Source organism: Aspergillus melleus (assembly GCF_016097325.1).
Source record: "Aspergillus melleus strain CBS 546.65 chromosome Unknown contig1, whole genome shotgun sequence".
Taxonomy (NCBI): Eukaryota; Fungi; Ascomycota; class Eurotiomycetes; order Eurotiales; family Aspergillaceae; genus Aspergillus; species Aspergillus melleus.
In genome coordinates this window covers 132,036-145,469 of record NW_025763370.1, presented here as the reverse complement: position 1 = coordinate 145,469, position 13,434 = coordinate 132,036, and the positions used below count along the sequence as shown (strand labels likewise).

Below are 13,434 nucleotides of genomic sequence, written 5' to 3'. Positions count from 1 at the left end.
CGATGGTGTGATTTCCGACCGACAGTCGCCATCGCACTAGACTCGAGCAACTCTCAACCTCGCCTGTCGCTCTCCACGACATCCATCTGGCATCTTGCTACCTGCATTCAAATGAAATGGAAGACCCGAAGAACGCTCGCACATCCACGCCGCATTCCCACCCCCCATGCCATCCCCATTGCCAGCTCATGGCACACAGTAACCCGGCCACGCCGATGACCGTCAAACCCAGGTTGCGCCAGGCCGCCTGAATCGTCTGCATGACATTACCCTGATAGTTCTGCATCATGTATGCCGGCGTGTTTCCCGAGGGGAATTCCTCGTCTGGAATTTCTTTCCCCAGGAATCTATCGCGAGTGAGTTTCGGTGGCATTTCCGTCTCGCACGCGGAACGAGTCGAATTAACTCACCGACAGAGAGGCTCCCATCCATCTTCCACCGTCCAATTCAGCAGTTGTTCTTGAGGAACCAGTCCGCGAACGACGGCGTTATGCTCCTCATATACCCACTTGCCATGTCGGGTCCACGAGCCCCGGAAGAAAGGGATCAGGCCCTCCGCGAGGTACCGCTTTTGCCAGTACAGATCTGCCTGGAACCAGGGCAGAACGTGCCACAGCGTGCCCGTGGTCAGTGGTGTAATCACCGCGTTGAAGCTGCGGTACCAGTCGTCGACGTCGCGACGGTTCAGGATGACCTGGGCTTCCGGGTACGCCTGGATGAGCTCCGGCGCGAACAGCGCGCCCGGCTGGTCGGTGATGGCCTCGCAGTGACCAAAGAGGGCGTCAAAGTCGGCGCGCCCCAGTCCCGACGACCCAGCGACGGGGCTGGTCGTGCCCCATTTCCGCCGTCCCAGCAGCGTCCAGGGTCGCCAGAGGGTCGGCGTGTGACTCCACATTTCGAAACCGTGGAAGACGTGGTCGTAGCCCAGGATGCGCAGCGCCCGTGAGAGCGATTCGGTGCCGCTGCGGGAGAAGCCGAGGGCCATCACTCGCATGGGTTTGCTGCGTGTCTGCGCCTCGTGGGGCGTGTGGTATAGCCATGACTCGAGAGTGTTCATGGTGGATGGACACTATCTCTCTCTCTTGCCAGAATAATCACGATGTCACTTCGCTCTGTTCTGAAGAGATTTCACCTGCTTGCTCTGGATTTTACGAACACCACCGATCAGTGGGGGCAACGCGAGCCTTGCGATTCAGATCGTGCGATTGGTGCCCACTCGTCTGGTCGCTCTAGTCTGTACAGAGTAACACGAGCGACAAGTGCCTGCGGGGTTGTCATGCTGGATTGTGATCGTCGACTCATCGTGGACTGTTCGTTTTCGAAGACTACGTGCTCAACTTTATGACAGGTTGAACCGACATGAGCCTTCATGACAGCCACTGAATCACCAAGACCTACGAACCAATTACGGGAAGACGCAAGTTCCAGAAAGGAGTGATTGAGTTTAAGGGACCCAGTCCCAACATTGACATCCTAACATACACATTTCCTCCCCATCCCCTTCAAGACCAAGAGGCCAGAGCGTCTACTGCACGGTGATAGAAGCAGACCCGCTGCTCTGGTATCCCTCGGTGGCCACGATCTGGTAGTTGTGCTCTCCCAGCGACAGACCGGACTTGGCCCAGGCGTCGAAGTGGTTCTGGACGGTGACGGTACCGCCGGTGCGCAGGTTGTCGCGGACGGACCAGAACTGAGTGAAGGTGGCAGTGCCATCGATCGAAGGAGCGTTGGTGCGCGTCGTCTTGTAGATCTTGTAGTTGCTGCCGTCGCTGGTGACGCTGCCGATCTGCTCCGCGCCCGTCGACGGGTTGTAGTCGCCGTAGTTCTCGACGATGTAGTATTCCACCAGAGGGTTTCTGGTCCAGCCGTACACGGACAGGTAGCCGTTGCCGTTGGGCGAGAAGGTACCGCTGTAGGTGATGGCGCTGTGAAGGGTTAGCTTCCAGTCTTCACGAGACAAGGCGTATCTCGAGGACGAGAGGACTCACTTGGAGCTACCCGGGTTCCAGCCCTTGCCGACAACAAAGTTGCCGGCATCCTTCCAGTCGACGCTGTACTGGCCGCCGTTGCCGTTGGTGTAGCTCACCTCGCCGGCACCGTCCGACCAGGTCGAGTAGAAGTATCCGTTGTTCGTGCCCTGACCGCGCTTGGCCAGCTCGACGAGCGACGAGTCGCCGGGGGCAGCGAATGCGCCGGTGACGGCGGAGATGGCGAGGAAGAGAGAAGAGAAAGCGACCATTTTGTATTGTGCCTTGGAGGTGAGAAGGAACTGAAGGGTTGATTGATTCAGGATGATCGGGGTACCAGTCTGCGCTTTATATCCGTCTGTCTCCTGGTTGATTATTACTGATTGAGCACTGACTAGACTGATTCATTAGAGACAAAAATAACTGCACCACCAGCGGTTTCACGTCTTTCCAAGCTCCTCATCTCCCGCCTAAAGTCGACATCACTGCGTGCTCCGGAATAGCCTCGGACAGGCTTACTGAAATTTGCACGGAGGCCGCGTTTCAGGTAGAGATTGACAGTCCACTATTAGCCGTTCAGGCGTCCCGACACTGGCCAAGCTCGACGCCGCGGTGGACCTCCTGCTCCACTCTCGCCGGTGGTGAAGAATGGCCGGTTCTGTCTAGTTTCACTTCTCCTGGCTAAAGGCCTTGGTCTGCCCCTGACTTGACTCCTGTACTCTGCGCAATGTGCAAGCCTGAATGGTGTTATTGACTACTCCGTATAGTTCGGCTATAATCTATATGACGTCGGATGCTGCCGGGGTTTTAGCCAGGGGATTAGGAATCTAGTTCCTGGAATATGCTAAATATGAACTCAGGGGAAGCTTGGATTGGGGAAGGGTACGGAGTCTTGCTGATTGAATGCTTGAATTAACCGTGATCGACACTCTTGTCAAGTATCAGTGTCAATGGGGTCCGATCTGCGACAGTTGAGGTTTCCGTTTTCTGCGCTGATCCCGGCGGAGGGTGTTGAATTTAGCCTTAATGGAATCGACCGATCGAGACTCGAGGTTCAATTGAAGGGGTTGATTGATGAAGGTATGGCTCCTGGGTATACCTCGTCCTTCCGATGAGCCATCATGAGGCAACATTGCAGAATATCCCCGAGTGTGTTAGCCATGTAGAATCTGCACCGGGAGTTCAATGCCTATGATTAGTCTAGTGAGGTAAGAAAGCTACTGCTTTCAGACTAGACAAGCGATATTGTAACTTGGCTGTCGGTAGTTAAATGCCGAATGGATTGTCGATATTGCACAGTCCTGGGCTGAATATAGATGTGATGGTGTAGGGGACAAGGCCCAATCCTTCAGTCAAAGAATAAAGATAGAAAATAAACTATCAGACCCAAAACGAACAGAATTATGTACAGGTGTGAGATACTGTAGTATAGAATCCCACCCAAAAAAGAAAAGCAAGGACTGATGCCAGCGAAGAGCTGCATAAACTCGGCTAACGGAGCCACAATGGCGGGGTATCTGAACATCAACTGAACATCAGTTCAACATCAACAACAAACCAATTGTCAATTCCACTCATAATGGCTCCCAACCTGGGTAGCGAAATTATGCTCTGCATCGATGATATAAAATCTGCCGCGACGGCCAAATTACCGTTCATCGTCCGAGGTCGGCTTCATCTGCACACATCGCTCTATCTTGGGAAGATATGGAGCTAACCTCGCCCAGAATTCTACAACTCCGGATCCACGCAGCAAGTGACGGTCTCGGAGAACTCATCAGCCTATAACAAATACCGTCTGCGTCCTCGCGTCCTCGTCGACGTGTCCGGTTTGGACATCTCTACCACCGTGTTCGGTCAGCGCATCGCCTCCCCCCTGGGTCTCTCACCCACCGGCATCCAAGCCATGGCTCATCCCGACGGCGAACTGGCAACTAGTCGGGCCTGCGCGCGTCGTAATGTCCCCATGGGCGTGTCCTCGTTTGCGAACCACTCCATCGAAGAAATCACCCAAGCTGGTGAGGCTATCGGCCCTGCCATCCACGCCATGCAGGTCTATACAATGCGTGACCGCGCCAAGCAGGAACGTATTATCCGCCGCGCTGAAGCCTCAGGGTGTAAAGCTATCTTCTTGACAGCGGATAGCCCGATCCTGGGCGTGCGGTATACCGAGGTCAAGCATGATTTTCGCACCCCGGCGGGGCTGTCGTTTCCGATGATCGAGTGGGATTCGGAGACGATTCAGAATCAAACGCATGATGCGGGTTTCGTGGCGTTTAATTCGGATGCGCATTCTTGGGCTAATGAGATTCCGTGGTTGAGATCGGTTACGAAGATGCAGATCTGGATTAAGGGAGTCTTGACGGCGGAGGATGTTCTTCTGGCGAGACAGTATGGCTGTGATGGCGTGCTGGTGAGTAACCACGGCGGACGACAGTTGGATGGCACGCCGGCGACGATCGACGCGCTGCCGGAATGTGTCAAGGCCGCTGGAGGGCAGATTCCCGTGCATATCGACGGTGGGATTCGGACTGGGAGCGACATGTTCAAGGCTTTGGCATTGGGAGCCGAGTGTTGTTGGATTGGGAGGCCAACGCTGTGGGGATTGGCGGTAGGTTGAGCGTCCTGTTTGCGAGGGTCTACATTGACTAATGATTTGGTTTAGTATGATGGCGAGAAGGGTGTCTCTCGAGTGTTGGACATTCTTTATGACGAGTTCAAGCGCTGTATGCAATTGACGGGCTGTCGCACGTTGGCCGATGTTTCGACGGCTTCGATCGGGGTCTTGCGATCGGATGGGCCGTTGGCTCGTCTTTGATATATCAAATGCTTGCTGTTCGAGAATTGACTAGAGCGCACATTGATAGACGCATTATGAGGACGAGTGATGATAGATTTACGCCCAAACCAAGAATACACGCAAGAGCTGAAAATCAAAACTCCATTCACCGACACTATGTAGATTCTGGTATATTTATCATGAAAAAAAGGATATCAAACATTCACTACCTTCACCTGAGTCCGCTCGACATGTTCCACCTCCAGCGCCTTGGCTAATTCAGCATCTGACAAGCTGTCCGCGCTGGGATAAAAATCGATCTTGCCTCCCTGTCGGATCACGCCCGTCCGGTCCAGACAGTTGCGCCCTCGCACATAGGGGTCCAGCTTCCAGTAGTTGAGTCGCAGATCCTCAGCCACGTCGGCCCGACGAGCTTTGACTTCGTCCACCTGCTGCTTGTTGTTTGCCTTGGCGGCCTCGATCCATTCGCCGGTGACGCGGAGCAGGTCGTCGCCGATGCGCTGACGCTCTGCCGTGAGCTCGTCGCGCGTGGTGATGTCGGCCATCTTTGCGTTCTCGCCTTCGACTGGCTCGATGTACTCGTATTCCCAGTCTTCCTTGCCTTTGAGCTCCTTGACGATTTGGTCGGGGGCGATGAATTTCTCAAGGTCGGCGACCGAGTTGGTGAAGTGGATCTTGGAGACGATGACGGGGTCCATCCAGGCCTTGATGATACGCCAGATTCCTGGGTTGTGTTAGAAGGTTGGCACGGTGGGAGTCAGTATGCATCGTACCGGAGAAGACCCAAGGGGCGTTGTGGATGAGCATGGTACCCAGCGATTCGGGGTAGTTTTGTTGGAAGCAGTCGATGAGGAACTTGACAGGAGCGTATTCCTGCACAAGGTCAGTAAATAGGTCTTGGGGTGAGTGAAAGGAATAAACTGACCATGTTGGAGAGAGAGAATCCCGTCAAATCGAACACAATAGTCTGGATCGGTTAGCCTCCCTCGACACGACACTTCAACACTGATACATACCACATTCTCCATCGGCGGCACTAACAGCAATCGTGCCGTCTCGATGACATGCAGGATATATCTATTAATCACCTCCTCGCTCTGCTCTGCCGGTTTGTGCAAGCGAGCCTTGACAACGCCGATGGGACGACCGACCCGATCAACACCGTGGAAGTAGGCCTTTCCACAGCGCATCTGCGCCAGGAACTGACTACCAGCCTTCGCAGCCTGCGGATCAGATTTGTTCTGCGAATCCTTGAGCGCCTCCAGCTCCGACCTCGCGATCACCTGGTCGTCGACATGCTGCTCCTTGACACGCCATACCAGCGCGTGCAGCATCATCACGAAGGCCTTGTTCACGTCCCACTTCCGGGCCCGCAGGAACCGCAGCATCAGCGCATCGGGATGATCGTGCTTGGCTGTGCTCAGGAGACTCTGACGGAGGTCGTCAATGGAGGTGTTGGCAAGGGCATCGCGAACGGACTTCAGCTCTGCGCCCTGGATGCCCACGTCCTGCAGCGTCTGGGCAAACTCGTTGGTGTAGGCCGAGTTGGGATTGGCCGATGCGGCGGTCTCGGTGCGAGACAGCGAGGCTCGTCGATCGCCGTTTGTAGCGCCAGGAGCATCGTGCGAGCCTTGGGCGCCCGCGTCGTGCAGCTTCAGCACGATGGACCAGAGCTGGCGGAGACGGGACTCCTGGTCCGTCGTCAAGTTTCCCAGGAAGCCCTGGGCAACGGTGGTAGCGGTCATGGTGGTAACAGAAAAAGTCAGAGAATAGTGTACATAGGAAATGAAATGGCTTCGGAGGAGTTCATCGGGCTGACCGGGTCGTATTATTTAAGGTAGGCTGCGAGGGCCCCTCGACGGACTTGCATATGAAACCCCTTTTCCCTTTCTTACTTCCCCGCAAAGAGGATCGACAAACCTCGGATCTCGACACATTCATGGGACTTGGGGTGAGGGCATTGGCCCCCTGGCGATTGGCTGGTTCCAGGTCCATTTATCAGACAGGCTTGGTCCTTGCACGGAGGGGATTCCTGTTATTGGGTCAAGGCAGCTAAAGTTTGGTCCGAGCCCAGTTCTAACCAGTTCTCTAACTTGTGTGTACTCCGTATGGTGTACAGGGCTTCCTGCTCAGCGAGAACCTGATCAATATTGGACTTTCCCTCCTGCATGACACCCTTGATACGGCTGTTCATTTCCCCTTGCACCCAACCCTCGATCTGGCGCATGTGGAATGTTCCAATCTCCCCCTCACACATCACGACCAACGGACAGTGCCTGGTATCTTGGTAACATTCGTGCGATTGTGTCCTGATCCTCCTTTTGTTCCCCAGATTTACGAGTCAGAATCGGCTACTCAGCTGGTCACTGGACGGGGTCTGTCGCGTGGAGGGTCAATGGATATAATTAGACAGCCTCGGCCAGTCCCTATCTCCCGACACATTCTGAAGCGAGATCAGCGGGATCTACCGACCTCTCCAGCGTGGGGAAGGGGCATCTTGTTCTCGCGCGAAGAAATCCATCCTCCTCAGGGGTTGTCGCAACGCCTTCTGTATTGGGACTAGCGTGGTGGTTTATCGATGACATCATCGAGTGGTTCCTCTTGCGGGCTCTGCAGTTGCAATCTGCAACTAACTGGACAATTAAACACGAGGAGGATCACTCTGGGAATACAACCGAGCCGAGGTGGAAGGCAGTCACAATCTGGTGGTTGTGGAAATTCTTTCCGCTTAACGACTTCAACGATGATGCCAGAAGTCTAGGAACTACCGATCTACCATACAAACCAGCAGGGCTGTCACAATCCAAGATTCAACGATAATGTCTAGCCTAATTACAATAGCTGCCGCGGTCAAGTGGTCCATAATCGGCCAGCCTTCGGTCATTCTTCTGCGATCACACTCTTTCAAAACGTGGGGCTTTGTTCTTAGGCCTGGCTGGTATAAACTTAGCCTTCTGGGTTACCTGGTCGATTCACAAGATACTCAGTATCTGAACTTGGCCTACCGACAAATTCGGGTCCTGGTTGAGTTCAGACAAGATAATCTCTTGATTCCAAGCTGAAACATCAGAGTGGGAAACCTTGTGCACCTTATTTTTGAGCTAGATGGCTCGGTAGTGGGGTTATCCAAGGAAGATAGACATTGTTATATTCACCCAATTCCCCTTCACCAGCCTCCATAGTTGGTTCACTCCCTTCAAACAGACCGCAAAAACTGGTTTCGCATATTCAGGGGTTCAGTCACCGTTGCCTTCACTCCCAAAGTCGATACAGTCTACTCCTCCAAATTAACATCCCAAAATTAGGGCATACAAAGACAGAGGCAAAGGTCTAGATTCCGCGGCCCATGCAGAGACTCTTCAGGGACCAATCTCCTCCACTCTGCATTAATATTGGAAGCTCGGGGTGACAGGGTTGCACATAGACCATCATGTACAACCATTCCACGCCCTTACAATCAGTCGTTTCTGGACTCCAGAAGACCAACGAAATACAAAGCACCGTATCCGCTGCAATGATGAAGAGGATCGAAACAAACCTCGTGCCTTGATATGGCGATATGATTTGTTAAAAAGCAGAACGAAGCCAAGTGATGCCAATAGCCAAGAAACCAAGAAAGGCGCAGCGCTTCTAGGAGTGGGGCGATGATAAAAATGCAGCTCTGGTAAGGATTCGTATGTCCCTTCCTCCTTCTTCTCCTCTTCCTCTCTTTCTTGTGCCTTCTGGTAGACCTCCAGGGCCATTTCTCTATCATCCAGAATGTCCGACATCGAGAACCCTCCGGCCAGAGCCTCCGCGACGGATCCCCTCAACCTCTCCAGCAAAGTCAAAGCCTCGTCAGATATCCAGGCCGTGTCTGCCAACAGCTCGCGAAAGCGCATTGCCGGTCGCGTGAAGAGTAAATCCAAGGTCGCCGACTTTTACACGCAGCAGAACGAGCACATCGAGCGACTCCTCAAGCCCGTGCACGACCATGTCCGAGAATCCCGCGACAACGAGGCCTCCACTCAGCTGCAGTATCGCATCGCAGTGTACGGCTCCTTCGTGTGCAATATCTTCTTGTCCGGTCTGCAGCTCTACGGTGCCATTGCCTCTGGCTCGCTGTCTCTCTTCACCACCATGGCCGACTCCATTTTCGATCCCATGTCTAACATCACCCTCATCTTGTGCAATCGCGAGGCCAAGAAGGGATACACGCATCGCTTCCCCGTGGGGAAATCGCGGGTCGAGACGGCGGGGAATATCTTCTTCTCCTTCATCATGATGGCCGTTTCGCTGATCTTGATTGCCTTTTCATGTCAGCAGCTGGCCCAGGGTGGAGAGGCGGCCTTCCACCTGCCGTCAGTCATCGCCGTGACGGTCGCATTTGCCGTTAAGTTGTGCTTGTTTCTCTACTGTTGGGCTCTGCGGAACACCTACTCGCAGGTTCGCATTCTGTGGGAAGATCACCGCAACGATCTCTTCATCAACGGGTTCGGTATCCTCACCTCGGTCGGCGGATCGAAGCTCAAATGGTGGATTGATCCCATGGGCGCGGTCATTCTATCGTGTCTGATCCTGGGTCTCTGGCTGCACACCTCGATCGGCGAGTTCCAGCTGCTGATCGGCGTGTCTGCGGACGCCGGCATGTTGAATCAAATCACGTACATCGCCATGACCCATAGCGAGTCGGTTGAGGCGGTAGATACCGTCCGCGCATACCATTCCGGTCCGCAGTTGATCGTCGAGGTTGACATCGTGATGAATGCCAATCTGCCGCTACACGTCTGCCACGACGTGGCAGAGGACTTGCAGGAGAAGCTCGAGAGTCTGCCGAATGTCGAGCGGGCGTTCGTGCATATTGATTACGAGGTTACGCATCAACCGGAACATATGAAAAAGTTCATGTAGTATATAATATAGTAGAGTAGAGTAGAGGATAGGGTGTCGTTTCTAATGGCCTAACGAATGAAAGAACTGTAAGAACTTCCTGCGATGTGAAGAGAATATTATGCAGGGCCGACGCAGGACTAGAATCCCTCTCAACCCTCGGCTGCAACGCAAAGAGGTCCGGACTCCATCCAGCTAGCCTCGACCTTCATGTGCCTCTTTGTAATCTATCGAGACGGGGCTTTTTAGCCTGAAGACCGAAGACCCGACGGATTTCAGCCACCGGCGAGATCCCCGCGCATCGTCGCAAATCAGTCGCCGCCAACGCCCGGCTAACATTTCCTCTTCAACTCTGCTAACACCAGCCTTGATAAGTGATACACCTTGCAGGAGGGGTCGCAGTCCCTTATGACAGTCTTGGCAGTCCTCACTGTCTTCAAATGTGTCCGGAATCACACCGTGGCCGGTCTTCCGCGGGTCTTCACGTCCGTCGTGATCATGCTGCCATATTGTGGCGTATTGTGTCCCTGACAGTCCCCTCTGTGGAGTCCTATAAGAGTAATGTCCTTCAATCAGGCGATGTCGCGAGATCTTTTTCTCCGACCGTACGTGGTATCTGGGATCCCCTGCGCCGTCACCATCGTATCGTACAGAGAGGTGAGCTTCCATGGATGGCATGGCCCAGTTCCGCAGCAGGCGCAAGAGGCGACAGACGGTGATTCGGATTCTTCTCTTCGCCTTCGCCTTTGCACTCTGGTATCATGCCGTTGTCGGCTGGACGGTTGCACTGTTGGCTGGGGATAGTCTCCAGGGCGACCCCGGGGCCGCGAGAAACGCTACCTTGGCCATCAAGCGCGAACATGGCGTGATGGGGGTCAATTTGACAGGTCGAACGATTGAGACTGTTCGTGACGTGCCTAAGGTCGATACCGTCACCGGGGAATGGGAGCGAAACGCTCAAAAGTCATTGCAGCGTCCAGCAGGGCCGAAGGACAGTCAAAGACCCAACAAGGAGATAGTCGATTCGGAATCGTCGAATCTCCAGCTGGCGCTTCGTCGTGTTCTCGAGCTATTGCCTGATGAATTACGCATTCGCGACTTACTCCGACCTATCCAGGGCTTTGGAGAAGATAGGATCCTCGAACTGGGCTTGCGGACGCGCTCGTTCAAATCGCTTCTGGAACCGTGGGAAGCTCTTCATCTAGTCTCTCGAGATGATCAGCATTATGTTCGCGATGATATTATACAATACCTACGCAAGCATCCGGAGATCATTGACAGTCTCAAGATGCCCCTGTCCCAGGTTGTCCGGTCGTACGAAGCATATCGCTCGCTGATCACTGGTCTCTCGACTCTCTTGTTTCCTTGGACCGCTCCGTACTATGCGGACCATATGACCTTGCACGTGCAGCTCTTCAACGGTGGCCGCGGAATCGTCTTCACGGCAGGAGACCATCATGCCCCGTTCCTGATGACCTCCATCCCTGCCCTCCGACAGCTTGGTTGCGATCTACCTATCGAGATCATGTACCTCGGAGAGTCGGATCTAAGCGAGGATGTCCGCGCACACCTCGAATCCCTCCCCGGCGTGGTCACTAGAGATCTCAGCCAGATGGTAAACGACGCAGGATGGACACTGACCGGGTGGGCGGGAAAGCCGTTCGCTATTCTTCTTTCCAGCTTCCGAGAGGTCATCTTCATCGATGCGGACTCACTGTTCTTTCAGAACCCAGCGGTCTTGTTCCGCGATCCCTCATACGTGGAAACAGGCGCTTTGTTCTTCAAGGATCGCCTGATGATGCCGGAATCGAAGAAACGCTGGTTGCAGCGGATCCTACCCCGACCCATCTCGAAGCATGTCGCCCAGAGTCGGTTTTGGACGGGAGAAAGTGGTCATATGCAGGAGTCGGGGGTTGTGGTTGTGGATACGTGGAAACATTTCGTGTCACTCTTGCTGGTGACCAGGTTGAATGGACCGGATCGAGATGGCAGTCCTACTTATGGTAGAGGGGTTTATGATATGGTTTATGGTATGCCTACTCTGTTTGAACCCACTTCGTCTCAATCTTCTAATCTGAATACCAGGCGACAAGGAAACCTTTTGGCTTGGTTGGGAACTGGCCGGCGACACATATTATGACTTCCACGACGGCCACGCGGGCATCATGGGAAGTATCGAGCCACCCTTACCATCTTTGACGGCAAATTCTACCGCCGACAGTCTCCCTTTAAACTACACAATCTGTGGTCCTCAGCTTCTCCACTTTGATCGGCGCGGGAAACCACTCTGGTTCAATGGCTGGCTGGCGTCCAACAAATTTGCCGATTGGGAACATCAGCAACCAAGTAACTTCACTGCCTACCTGCATGAACCGCGGACGATGCGCGATCCCGGGGCCTGGCAGCTCCATGGAAACAATATTTGCTGTCTGACGTCGGAGCATCTATTTGATTTCACTCGCAGTGAAACGGACACGCTGGAGATGATGGTTGACTTTGGTAGAAGGGCCGGGGCTCTGGGAAGGTTGGAAGGCATGAGTGGTTCGATATGAATATGTCCGTATGATATTTCCTACTTACATGAAGAATTTTATATTGCCTCATCATCGCAATAGAGCGGCCCATAGCCCTAGAACCGTCCTACTTTCTCTCACTCACCGTGATAAAAGCCTGAAACAGCTCTTCAATATCCTCTGCCCCCTTCAAGTGCTCCGTCCCACCAATGATGAAATGAGGCACGCCGACAATCCCTGACTCCCTAATCTTCTTTGCCTCTTCCTCCGTCTCTTCCATGCCTTCTTCACTAGCCAGCCATCCCTGGACTTTCTCCTCCGGTATCCCAGCCTGGATCGCTGCTTCCACCAAGACGTCCGACTGACTGATATCAGCCTCCTTTTCGAACTGATATTGGAATAACATCTCGGATAGCCGGCATTGCAGATCACTGCTCTCCCTGCGAGCTAAATAGAGCAGTTGATGCGCCTTGCGCGTGCTTCCAATCCATCCACCAAATTTGAAGTCGATACCAACGCTCTTGCCTACTCGTTTGAGGCGTGTTTGAGCACCGTGGACCATTTGGGGGTTCATGCGACGGAGCATTCGATCTAGAATTGTTCTTCAGATCTACTCTCTTAGAGTCAGAAAAGATGACAGGAGGCATGGATACCCTGGATCAATTCGCTCTCGCGAGGAACCTGGTCGAGGAAGTACGGCTTCCATGTAATGTCAAATGCAGTTTGGGATCCGCCCGAATACGTCTTTTGGTATAGTTTGATGGCTTTCTGAAGATTTCGGTAGCCGATGTAGCACTGCCATTCCTCAGTGTTGGTCCTTGGAGAGAACGGGGGCGAGGACCGCATACCCAGGGACAGATAGCGTCGGAGATGATGTCGATTTGTATGACCCTCATTGTAGCACGTGTTGTTTTGTGGATTATCCGATCGAAGAATGCTCGGATGTGCGTCATGAGGGTTTTTATATCCGTCAAAACATAGAATTAACGCGGCAGCCTGAGGTTGGGGGTTTCCTGTTCCTGTCGCCTTGCCTCGATCGGGCTTGGGGGGACCGTCCTTTGCTCAAGTCAAATATAATATTGGACGCATCAGCTGCTGACGATTCATTTGTAATCCAGTTCATCTTCTTATGCCTGTTCCGGTTTAACGCGAGGCGACCGAATTTTCTCACAAGTTTAGGCATCTCCTATTCCAGAACGGCTTAATGGACCCCTGAAGAGGCGGAAGAAACGGGGATTTCACACACTCGTAGCATGCCTCTATCTGAACAATCCCAAGTTCTCGG

The 13,434-nt window shown here is 53.6% G+C and overlaps 7 protein-coding genes across 7 annotated transcripts; 3 read left to right on the top strand and 4 right to left on the bottom strand.

The window, feature by feature from the left end:
- Positions 1-97: 97 nt before the first annotated feature.
- Positions 98-1,057, bottom strand: LDX57_000047 (sulfotransferase family protein; the record flags this gene model as incomplete). Its single annotated transcript, XM_046081691.1, has 2 exons — positions 98-347; positions 411-1,057. The coding sequence occupies 2 exons, from the start codon at positions 1,055-1,057 to the stop codon at positions 98-100; spliced, it is 897 nt and encodes a 298-aa protein (XP_045937647.1).
- Positions 1,058-1,525: 468 nt separating this feature from the next.
- LDX57_000046 (glycoside hydrolase family 11 protein) lies at positions 1,526-2,708 on the bottom strand (the record flags this gene model as incomplete). The annotated part of the gene is made up of 2 exons (XM_046081690.1): positions 1,989-2,708; positions 1,526-1,925 (listed from the first exon to the last, which is right to left on the bottom strand). Exons 1-2 carry the CDS (start codon positions 2,237-2,239, stop codon positions 1,526-1,528), a joined length of 651 nt encoding a protein of 216 aa, XP_045937646.1. The 5' UTR covers positions 2,240-2,708.
- Positions 2,709-3,546: 838 nt separating this feature from the next.
- On the top strand, positions 3,547-4,785 carry LDX57_000045 (alpha-hydroxy acid oxidase; the record flags this gene model as incomplete). Its single annotated transcript, XM_046081689.1, has 3 exons — positions 3,547-3,634; positions 3,695-4,578; positions 4,633-4,785. 3 exons carry the CDS (start codon positions 3,547-3,549, stop codon positions 4,783-4,785), a joined length of 1,125 nt encoding a protein of 374 aa, XP_045937645.1.
- Positions 4,786-4,961: 176 nt separating this feature from the next.
- CSR1_1 (CRAL-TRIO domain-containing protein) lies at positions 4,962-6,512 on the bottom strand (the record flags this gene model as incomplete). The annotated part of the gene is made up of 4 exons (XM_046081688.1): positions 4,962-5,491; positions 5,541-5,640; positions 5,693-5,734; positions 5,784-6,512. 4 exons carry the CDS (start codon positions 6,510-6,512, stop codon positions 4,962-4,964), a joined length of 1,401 nt encoding a protein of 466 aa, XP_045937644.1.
- A 2,014-nt stretch (positions 6,513-8,526) lies between these two features.
- Positions 8,527-9,657, top strand: LDX57_000043 (cation diffusion facilitator family transporter; the record flags this gene model as incomplete). The annotated part of the gene is made up of 1 exon (XM_046081687.1): positions 8,527-9,657. The coding sequence occupies one exon, from the start codon at positions 8,527-8,529 to the stop codon at positions 9,655-9,657; it is 1,131 nt and encodes a 376-aa protein (XP_045937643.1).
- Positions 9,658-10,312: 655 nt separating this feature from the next.
- Positions 10,313-12,188, top strand: LDX57_000042 (putative alpha-1,3-mannosyltransferase; the record flags this gene model as incomplete). Its single annotated transcript, XM_046081686.1, has 2 exons — positions 10,313-11,666; positions 11,722-12,188. The coding sequence occupies 2 exons, from the start codon at positions 10,313-10,315 to the stop codon at positions 12,186-12,188; spliced, it is 1,821 nt and encodes a 606-aa protein (XP_045937642.1).
- An 88-nt stretch (positions 12,189-12,276) lies between these two features.
- Positions 12,277-13,045, bottom strand: LDX57_000041 (DsbA family oxidoreductase; the record flags this gene model as incomplete). The annotated part of the gene is made up of 3 exons (XM_046081685.1): positions 12,277-12,740; positions 12,803-12,944; positions 12,998-13,045. 3 exons carry the CDS (start codon positions 13,043-13,045, stop codon positions 12,277-12,279), a joined length of 654 nt encoding a protein of 217 aa, XP_045937641.1.
- Between the last annotated feature and the right edge of the window lie 389 nt (positions 13,046-13,434).